The 11,162-nt window shown below is 51.2% G+C and overlaps 1 protein-coding gene across 1 annotated transcript; it reads left to right on the forward strand.

Annotated features, from left to right (window-relative positions):
• Positions 1-5,757: 5,757 nt before the first annotated feature.
• Positions 5,758-10,969, forward strand: LOC115916812 (importin-4-like). Its single transcript, XM_030970551.1, has 8 exons — positions 5,758-5,902; positions 6,410-6,513; positions 6,619-6,696; positions 7,102-7,159; positions 7,269-7,347; positions 7,782-7,966; positions 8,933-8,980; positions 10,101-10,969. The coding sequence occupies exons 2-8, from the start codon at positions 6,473-6,475 to the stop codon at positions 10,527-10,529; spliced, it is 918 nt and encodes a 305-aa protein (XP_030826411.1). The 5' UTR covers positions 5,758-5,902; positions 6,410-6,472; the 3' UTR covers positions 10,530-10,969.
• The last annotated feature ends 193 nt before the right edge of the window (positions 10,970-11,162 follow it).

Raw genomic sequence — 11,162 nt, forward strand, 5'->3', positions numbered from 1 at the left:
CAAAAAAATGGCCCAAAAATACCCACAAAAATGGTCCGAAAATACCCAAAAAATGCCCCAAAAAATGACCCAAAAAATGTCCAAAAAGTATCCCCAAAATTGCCTTAAGATGCCCCAAAAATACCAAAAAATATACCCCAAAAATCAGCCCAAAAATGTCCCAAAAATACCCCAAAAATACCCCAAAAATGGCCCAAAAATATCCCGAAAATCCCCCCAAAATCAGCCCAAAATAGCACCAAAATTATCAAAAAATAACAAAAAATCCCCCCAAAAAATGCCCAAAAAATGGCTCAAAAATATCCCAAAAATTGCCCCCAAAAATGTCCTAAAAATGTCCTAAAAATTGCCCAAAAATGCCCCCAAAATGGCCCAAAAATACTCCAAAAAATGTCCTAACAATATCCCAAAAATTGCCCAAAACCACCCAAAAAATGCCCCCAAAAATGTCCTAAAAATGCCCTAAAAATATCCCAAAAACTGCCAAAAAATGCCCGAAAAATACCAAAAAAAATACCCCCAAAAATTGCACCAAAATGCCCGATAAATATCCCAAAATAACCCCAAAAATGCCCCAAAAATACCTAAAAAATACCCAAAAAATGTCCTAAAAATATCCCATAAATGCATCAAAAAATGCCCCCAAAAATGGCCCAAAAATACCCCAAAAATGACCCAAAAAATGCCCCCCAAAATAAGCCCAAAAATGGCCCAAAAATACCCAAAAAATACCCCAAAAATGACCCAAAAAGTCCCAAAAAACGGCCCAAAAAATCCCAAAAATTTCCCAAAAATCAGCCCAAAAATGTCCTCAAAATACCCAAAAACTATCCTGAAAATGGCCTAAAAATTTCCCAAAAATTCACCAAAAAATTTTTAAAAATTCCCCAAAATGTCCCTGAAATTTTAAAAAATTGAAGAAATCCCCAAAATTTCACCAATTTTTTTTTAATTCAAAAAAATGCCGAAAATTTTACCCTAAAAATTTAAAAAAATTCTAAAAAATGCCCAAAAAATCACCCAAAAATTTTAAAAAATTTGAAAAAATCACCCAAAAATTCACCAATTTTTTTTTTTTAAAAATTCAAAAAAAACCCCAAAAATTCACCAAAAAATCCCCCAAAAATTCCCAATTTTCCCTCTAAAATCCACAAATTTTTTCCCCGTAAAATTCCCAATTTTCCTTCTAAAATCCCCAAATTTCTTCCCCCTAAAATTCCCAATTTTCCCTCAAAAATCCCCAAATTTTTTCCCCGTAAAATTCCCAATTTTCCCCCCAAAAATTCCCAATTTTCCCCCCCAGAAATCCCCAAAATTCCCCATTGGAAATGACCCAAAATTGGGATTTTTCCCCCCATTTTGCAGCCTGCAGCTCCGGCTCCCTGGCCCTCCCCTCCCCCCTCGTCGGAGCCGTCGCCGCCCTGGCCCGGGGGGGGGAGCAGCAGCCCAGGCACTGGGGTGATTTGGTTTGTACTGGTTTATACTGGTTTGGGACTGGGAGGGGGAAAATGGGGGAAAAATGGCGAAAAAATGGCGAAAAAGGTGAAAAAATGGTGAAAAAAGGGTTAAAAATGGGGAAGAAAGGGTTAAAAATGGGGGAAATGGGGGTTTGGGGTTACTGGTTTGTACTGGTTTGTACTGGGAAGGAACTGGGAGGAGAAAATTGGGGGAAAAATGGGGAAAAATAGCAAAAATATGGCGAAAAAATGGCGAAAAAAGGGTTAAAAATGGGGAAGAAAGGGTTAAAAATGGGGGAAATGGGGTTTTGGGGTTACTGGTTTCTACTGGGTTGTACTGGGAGGGCACTGGGTGAGACTGGTTTGAACTGGTTTGTACTGGTTTGGGACTGGGAGGGGGAAAATGGGGAAAATTGGATGAAAAATGGGGAAAAAATGACAAAAAAAGGGTTAGAAATGGGGAAGAAAGGGTTAAAAAGAAGGAAATGGGGATTTGGGGTTACTGGTTTATACTGGGTTATACTGGGAGGGAACTGGGTGAGACTGGTTTGAACTGGTTTGGACTGGGAGGGAACTGGGAGGGGGAAAATGGGGAAAAAACCGGGAAAATGGCAAAAAAATGGCGAAAAAATGGCAAAGAAAGGGTTAAAAATGGGGAAGAAAGGGTTAAAATGAGAGGAAATGGGGATTTGGGGTTACTGGTTTGTACTGGTCTATACTGGTTTGGACTGGGAGGGGGAAAAAGGGGAAAAATGGATGAAAAAGGTTTAAAAATGGGGAAGAAAAAGTTAAAAATGGGGGAATTGGGGATTTGGGGTCACTGGTTTGTACTGGTTTGTACTGGGAGGGCACTGGGTGAGACTGGTTTGAACTGGTTTGGACTGGGAGGGAACTGGGAGGGGGAAAATGGGGAAAATTGGATGAAAAATGGGGAAAAAATGGGGAAAAATGGCGAAAAAAGGGTTAAAAATGGGGAAGAAAGGGTTAAAATGGGGGGGAATGGGGATTTGGGGTTACTGGTTTGAACTGGTTTGTACTGGGAGGGAACTGGGAGGGGGAAAATGGTGAAAAAACGGTGAAAAAATGGCGAAAAGAGGGTTAAAATTGGGGATGAAAGGGTTAAAAATGAGGGAAATGGGGATTTGGGGTTACTGGTTTGTACTGGTCTATACTGGTTTGGACTGGGAGGGAACTGGGAGGGGGAAAATGGGGAAAAAATGGGGAAAATGGCAAAAAATGGTGAAAAATGGCAAAGAAAGGGTTAAAAATGGGGAAAAAAGGGTTAAAAATGGGGGAAATGGGGTTTTGGGGTTACTGGTTTGTACTGGGTTGTACTGGGAGGGCACTGGGTGAGACTGGTTTGAACTGGTTTGTACTGGTTTGGGACTGGGAGGGGGAAAATGGGGAAAATTGGATGAAAAATGGGGAAAAAATGACAAAAAAAGGGTTAAAAATGGGGAAGAAAGGGTTAAAAAGAAGGAAATGGGGATTTGGGGTTACTGGTTTATACTGGGTTATACTGGGAGGGAACTGGGTGAGACTGGTTTGAACTGGTTTGGACTGGGAGGGAACTGGGAGGGGGGAAATGGGGAAAAAATGGCGAAAAATGGTGGAAAATGGCGAAGAAAGGGTTAAAATGGGGATTTGGGGTTACTGGTCCATACTGGTCCATACTGGTCCATACTGGTCCGTACTGGTCCGTACTGGTCCATACTGGTCCATACTGGTCCATACTGGTCCATACTGGTTTATACTGGTTTATACTGGTCCATACTGGTCCATACTGGTTTATACTGGTTTATACTGGTCCATACTGGTCTATACTGGTCCGTACTGGTCCGTACTGGTCCATACTGGTCCATACTGGTTTATACTGGTCCGTACTGGTTTCCCAGAGGTGCTGGCGGCGCTGGGCCCCGCCCAGGTGGGGGAGGGGCTGCTGGAGGCGCTGGAGCTGGGGCTGCCATTGGCCAACGAGGGCGGGACCACGCCACCCGGTCACGTGAGTGCCGCTGAAATGCCCGAAAATTCGGAAAAATTCCCCAAAATTCCAAAACGCTGAAATTCACAAAATTTCCCCCCCCCCAAAAAAAAAAATCAGGAAAAATTCAAGAATTCCCAAAAGATCCCCCAAAAAAATTCACGGAAAAAATCCCCAAAAACGGCAAAAATCAGGAAGAAAAAGCAAAATTCTCTCCGTTGGCCCCGCCCCTTTCCCTTTAGGCCACGCCCACTTCATGCAAGCCCTGCCCACACACATATGGCCACGCCCATATCGTTGAAGCCCCGCGCCCACACACATCTGGCCAGTGCCATATGATTCAAGCCCCGCCCACACCCATTTGAGCCCGCCCATCTAATTCAAGCCCCGCCCACACACATGTGGCCCCGCCCATCTCAACCAAGCCCCACCCACACACATTCGGCCCCGCCCATTTGATTCAAGCCACACTTGCTCATATTTGACCCTGCCCACCAATTCCCAACCCCGCCCACCCACATGTGGCCCCGCCCATCTCACCCAAGCCCCCTGCCCACACACATTTGGCCCCACCCATCTCATTCAAGCCCCGCCCACACACATGTGGCCCCGCCCATCTCACCCAAGTCCCCGCCCACACACGGTCGGCCCCGCCCATTTAATTCAAGCCACACTTGCTCATATTTGACCCCGCCCACCAATTCCCAGCCCTGCCCACACCCATTTGACCCCGCCCATTTCACCCAAGCCACGCCCACACACATTTGGCCCCGCCCACCTCATCTAAGCCCCGCCCACACCCATTTGACATTGCCCATTTCACCCGAGCTCCGCCCACACCCATTTGGCCCCACCCATCTCAGCCAAGCCCCACCCCCACACACATTTGGCCCCGCCCATTTAATTCAAGCCACACTTGCTCATATTTGACCCCGCCCACCACATCCAAGCCACGCCCACACACGTTTGGCCCCGCCCATTTAACCCAAGCCCTGCCCACACACATTTGGCCCCGCCCATTTTTTTGGGCTCGTTGTCACTCCCAGTTCATCCCAGTAACTCCCAGTAAACCAGAACCCCTTCCCAGTATGGCCCAGTTCCCTCCTAGTCCATCCCAGTATGGCCCAGTACAACCCAGTAACCCAGCAGGGCCCTCCCAGTTCCCTCCCAGTTCATCCCAGTAACTCCCAGTCCTCTCCCAGTTCATCCCAGTATGGCCGAAACCTCTCCCAGTTCAAACCAGTAACTCCCAGTAACCCCAAATCCCCTTCCCAGTCCATCCCAGTCCCTCCCAGTTTGATCCCAGTCCCCTCCCAGTTTGATCCCAGTTCCCTCCCAGTTTGATCCCAGTTCCCTCCCAGTTTGATCCCAGTCCCTCCCAGTTTGTTCCCAGTCCCTCCCAGTTTGATCCCAGTAACTCCCAGTCCCTCCCAGTCCATCCCAGTTTGTTCCCAGTCCAAACCAGTTCATCCCAGTCCCTCCCAGTTCATCCCAGTAACCCCAAATCCACTCCCAGTTCATCCCAGTATGGCCCACTTCCCTCCCAGTTTGATCCCAGTCCCTCCCAGTAACTCCCAGTCCCCTCCCAGTTCATCCCAGTATGGCCGAAACCTCTCCCAGTTCAAACCAGTAACTCCCAGTAACCCCAAATCCCCTTCCCAGTCCATCCCAGTCCCTCCCAGTTTGATCCCAGTCCCTCCCAGTTTGATCCCAGTAACTCCCAGTTTGATCCCAGTTCCCTCCCAGTTTGATCCCAGTCCCCTCCCAGTTCATCCCAGTATGGCCGAAACCTTTCCCAGTTCATCCCAGTCCCTCCCAGTTTGTTCCCAGTCCCTCCCAGTTTGATCCCAGTAACTCCCAGTCCCTCCCAGTTTGCTCCCAGTCCAAACCAGTTCATCCCAGTCCCTCCCAGTTCATCCCAGTAACCCCAAATCCACTCCCAGTTCATCCCAGTATGGCCCACTTCCCTCCCAGTTTGATCCCAGTCCCTCCCAGTAACTCCCAGTCCCTTTCCCTGGCGCTCCCAGTATGGCCGAAACCTCTCCCAGTTCAAGCCAGTAACTCCCAGTAACCCCAAATCCCCTTCCCAGTCCATCCCAGTCCATCCCAGTTCCCTCCCAGTCCCTCCCAGTTCATCCCAGTAACTCCCAGTTTGATCCCAGTTCCCTCCCAGTTTGATCCCAGTCCCTCCCAGTTTGATCCCAGTCCAAACCACTTTGATCCCAGTTCCCTCCCAGTCCCTCCCAGTTCATCCCAGTCCCTCCCAGTTTGATGCCAGTCCCTCCCAGTATAACCCAGTTCCCTCCCAGTCCCCCCAGCCCCATTCCCAGTCCAAACCAGTACAAACCAGTTCCCCCCCAGTTTGGCGCTGCTGGCGGCCGTCTCGGAGCTGCTGGGGGAGGGGACGGCGCCGCTGCTGCCCCGGCTGCTCCCAGTCCTGCAGGGGGCGCTGCGGCCCCCGCCGGTGAGTCCTTACTGGTTTGTACTGGTTTGTACTGGTTTGGGGTCTGGGGTTACTGGTTTGTACTGGGAATGAACTGGGAGGGGGTTTGGGGGCGGTGGGAGGGAGTTAAAGGGTTAAAAATGGGGAAAAAAAGGAGAAAAATGGGGATTTTTGTATACTGGTTTATACTGGTTTGTACTGGTTTGTACTGGTTTGGGGTCTGGGGTTACTGGTTTGGACTGGGAATGAGCTGGGAGGGGACTGGGATGGACTGGGAAGAGACTGGAAGGGAATGAAAGGGTTAAAATGGGGAAAAAAGGGAGAAAATTGAGAAAAATGGGATTTTTCTATACTGGTTCATACTGGTTTGTACTGGTTTGGGGTCTGGGGTTACTGGTTTGTACTGGGATGAACTGGGAGGGGACTGGGATGAACTGGGAGGGGACTGGGAGGGAGTTGAAGGGTTAAAAATGGGGAAAAATGGGAAAAAATTGGGAAAAATTGGGATTTTTCTTATTTCCCCTCCAGCCCCCATCGGACGCTCCTGATTGGCTGCTCGGTCTCCATGACGACCAGGAGGGGGCGGAGCCTATGGAGGATGATGTCACCGCAGAGTGGGCAGAGCCTCAGGAGTGAGTGGGCGTGGCCTCGGCTGGGTGGGCGTGGCTTTCGGGGGGGGGGGGGGGCTGAGCCGATGCCCATTTATGGTCATGCCACGCCCCCTCCCTTCCCCGCAGGGTGGAAGTGGGCGGAGCTTTCCCCGGATTGGCCGAGGCGGCGCTGGGGGCGCTGGGGGAGCTGGCGGAGAACTGCGGGTAACTGGTTTATACTGGTTTGTACTGGGGTGTGCTGGTTTGGACTGGTTTGGACTGGTTTGTACTGGGATGTGCTGGGGTGTACTGGTTTGTACTGGGTTATACTGGGATATACTGGTTTATATTGGTTTTTACTGGTTTATATTGGTTTATACTGGTTTATACTGGGTTGTATTGGGATATACTGGGTTATACTGGGATATACTGGGATATACTGGTTTATACTGGTTTGTACTGGTTTGTACTGGTTTATACTGGGATATACTGGGTTATACTGGTTTATACTGGGATATACTGGGATATACTGGGATATACTGGTTTATACTGGTTTATACTGGTTTATGCTGGTTTGTACTGGTTTGTACTGGGATATACTGGTTCATACTGGTTTTTACTGGTTTCCAGCTCCGCCTTCCTGCCCTACCTGGAGCCCTCCCTGGCCGCCATCTTGGATCTGACCCAGGTGAGCCCCTCCCAGTACAAACCAGTACAAACCAGTAACCCCCCAAACCCCCAAACCAGTACAAACCAGTAACTCCCAGTACAAACCAGTAACCCCCAGTTCCTCCCAGTTCCCCCAGTTCCGGGTCAGAGGCGCCGCCTACGAGGCCCTGGGGAGCCTCTGCTGCTGCGGGAGGGACGCCCAAACTGGTTTGTACTGGTTTATACTGGTTTGTGCTGGGAGGGGGTCGGGGGTTACTGGTTTGTACTGGGATGAACTGGGAGGGATTTAAATGGGTCCATACTGGTCCATACTGGTCCGTACTGGTCCGTACTGGTCTATACTGGTCCATACTGGTCCGTACTGGTCCATACTGGTCTATACTGGTCCATACTGGTCCTTACTGGTCCATACTGGTCCATACTGGTCCGTACTGGTTTATACTGGTTTGTACTGGTCCATACTGGTCCATACTGGTCCTTACTGGTCCATACTGGTCCGTACTGGTCCATACTGGTCCATACTGGTCTATACTGGTCCATACTGGTCCGTACTGGTCCATACTGGTCCATACTGGTCCATACTGGTCCGTACTGGTTTATACTGGTCCGTACTGGTCCATACTGGTCCGTACTGGTTTCAGGCCCCTCCCCCTCCCACCACGGGGCTCTCAGGGCCCTCCTGGGCGGGCTCAGGACGGACCCGGAAGTGGGCGGGGCCTTGGCGGCGGTGGGCGGGGTCGGGCGGATCCTGCAGCCCCCAGGCCACGCCCACAAGGAGTGGCTGGAGCCCATTGGACGAGCCCTGTGCGACGTCATCGCCGGCGAGGTAAATGGGGGGGCGGGGCTTGAATATTAATGGCGTTAAGATGGGAGGGGCCTAAACAGGGCATAGTGGGCGTGGCTGAGGTGAAGTGGGCGGGGCTTCAATGGATGCTGAGAATGGTTTGAGCAGTGGGTGTGGCTTAAGCAATGTGGGCGTGGCCTAAATAAGTTAATATGGATATGTGGGCGTGGTCTGAATATTGTGGGCGTGGCCTAAAGTGGTTAATATGGTTATGTGGGCGTGGTCTGAATAATGTGGGCGTGGCCTAAATTTGTTAATATGGATATGTGGGCGTGGTCTGAGTTTATTAATATGGAGATGTGGGTGTGGCTTAAATTAAGTGGGTGTGGTCTAAATGGGTTAATATGGAAATGTGGGCGTGGCCTAAACTGGCATGGAATGTGGGCGTGGCTTAAACGAGTCGGTATGGAAATGTGGGCGTGGCCTAAACAGGTTGGTATGGAAATGTGGGTGTGGCTTAAATGGGTTGGTATGGAAATGTGGGCGTGGCTTAAACGGGTTGTATGGATGCGTGGGCGTGGCCTAAATGGGTTGATAGCGAAATATGGGCGTGGCCTGAACGAGTTAAAGAGAAAACATGGGTGTGGCCTAATTAATTATAATTACATGTGGGTGTGGCCTAATTGGGCTAATATGGAAATGTAGGATTGGCTTCATTGTTTTGGGGCGTGGCCTAATGAATGGGAGGGGTTTATAGGATTGTGGGTGTGGCTTGTGGGTTTTAATGCAGTGGGCGTGGCTTTAGGGCATGGGAGGAGCTTAGAGCAATGTGGGCGTGGCCTAAAGGGCTGTGGGCGTGGCTCGAGCTGCATTAGAATGAGGCGGGAGGGGCCTCAGGTATTTTGGGACTGTGGTTTACCGGGGTTTAACCAACAGGGCGGGGTCTGGAGGGGTTGTGGGCGGGGTTAAGCGGGTGGGCGTGGCCTAACAAGCCCCTCCCCCTTTCAGATCGCCTGCCTGAGGTGCCGCGGGGACGACGAGGAGGAAGAGGAGGAGGTGGGGGAGGGGCTCCCAGTTCGATCCCACTTTGGTCCCAGTACAAACCAGTAACCCCAAACCCCATCCCAGTATAAACCAGTAACCCCCAACCCCCCCCAGTACAAACCAGTAACCCCAAATCCCCTCCCAGTACAAACCAGTAACCCCCAACCCCCTCCCAGTACAAACCAGTAACCCCAAATCCCTCCCAGTACAAACCAGTAACCCCAAACCCCTCCCAGTATAAACCAGTAACCCCCAAACCCCCTCCCGGTACAAACCAGTAACCCCCAAACCCCTCCCAGTACAAACCAGTAACCCCCAAATCCAATCCCAGTCCCTCCCAGTTTGATCCCAGTTTCTCCCAGTATGGCCCAGTAGCCATCCCAGTTCATCCCAGTAACTCCCAGTTTGATCCCAGTTCACTCCCAGTATAAACCAGTATGGCCCAGTCCCCTCCCAGTGCCCCCAAACCCCATCCCAGTATAAACCAGTAACCCCCAAACCCCATCCCAGTATAAACCAGTAACCCCAAACCCCATCCCAGTATAAACCAGTAACCCCAAACTCCCTCCCAGTACAAACCAGTAACCCCAAACCCCATCCCAGTATAAAGCAGTAACCCCAAACCCCCCTCCCAGTACAAACCAGTAACCCCAAACCCCATCCCAGTACAAACCAGTAACCCCAAACCCCATCCCAGTACAAACCAGTAACCCCCAAATCCAATCCCAGTCCCTCCCAGTTTGATCCCAGTTTCTCCCAGTATGGCCCAGTAGCCATCCCAGTTCATCCCAGTAACTGCCAGTTTGATCCCAGTTCACTCCCAGTATAAACCAGTATGGCCCACTCCCCTCCCAGTGCCCCCAAACCCCATCCCAGTATAAACCAGTAACCCCAAACCCCCTCCCAGTACAAAGCAGTAACCCCAAACCCATCCAAGTATAAACCAGTAACCCCAAACCCCATCCCAGTACAAACCAGTAACCCCAAACCCCATCCCAGTACAAACCAGTAACCCCCAAACCCCATCCCAGTATAAACCAGTAACCCCCAATCCCCTCCCAGTACAAACCAGTAACCCCCAAATCCCTTCCCAGTACAAACCAGTAACTCCCAGTCTCCCCTCCCCCCCCAGACCTCCCAGCACTCCGAGCTCCGCGAGACCGCCTCCGATTGGCTGCCGGAAGTGGGCGTGGCCATGGCCCGGGAAGGCGTGGCCGGCACCGGAGGGGGCGTGGCCTTCCCGCCCCGCCTCTTCCGCCGCATCCTCCCCTCCCTATTGGCCGCCCTGGCCGACCCCGGCCAGCCGGGGGCGCGGTCCTGGGCGGCGGCCGTGATTGGCCAGCTGGGCCACGCCCTCGGCCGGGAGGCCACGCCCTTCCTGCCGGATTTGGGCCCCGCGTTCCGATTGGCTGTCGGGGACGCCGACGATGAGGTCAGGGCCAACGCCTTCTACGCCATTGGTCGGATCGGGGAGGCCCTGGGACACGCCCACCAGGAGTATCCACCAATCAGAAGGAAGGGGGAGGGGTTTGGGGGGATAAGCCATGCCCACCACCTTTAAACCCCTCCCATATTTCCATAAATGGGCTTAAGCTCCTCCCACCCCCTTAAATCCCTCCCATTTTTCCATAAAAGGATTTAGGCTCCTCCCACCACCCTTAAGCCCCGCCCACTGCCTTTAAAACCCCACCCATTTCCTTTAGATCACACCCACAATTCCATAAAAGGACTCAAGCCACACCCAGCGCCTCTAAGCCCCTCCCACCATGCTTAAACCCTGCCCACATTGCCGTTAATGCGCTGAAGCACTTTAAGCCCCACCCATTTGGGCTTCAGCCACGCCCACAATGCCATAAAAGGGCTAAGGCTCCTCCCACTTGGCACAAGCCACGCCCATCTCCTTAAAACCCCTCCTACCGCCGTTAAACCCCGCCCACAACTCATTACAGGCTTTAAACCCCGCCCACATTCCCACAAAAGCCTCCAAACTCCTCCCACCTACCTTAAACTCCACCCACATTTCCTTAAAAGGTTAACTCCTCCCATTGCCCTTAAACTCTGCCCACATCCCCTTTTTTAGGCTTTAAACTCCTCCCACCCCCTTTAAGCCCCGCCCACATTCCCTTAAATTTCTCCAAACTCCTCCCACCAACCCTAAACCCCACCCACATTTCTTTAAAAGGCTTTAAACTCC

Source organism: Camarhynchus parvulus, unplaced genomic scaffold (genome assembly GCF_901933205.1).
Source record: "Camarhynchus parvulus unplaced genomic scaffold, STF_HiC, whole genome shotgun sequence".
Taxonomy (NCBI): Eukaryota; Metazoa; Chordata; class Aves; order Passeriformes; family Thraupidae; genus Camarhynchus; species Camarhynchus parvulus.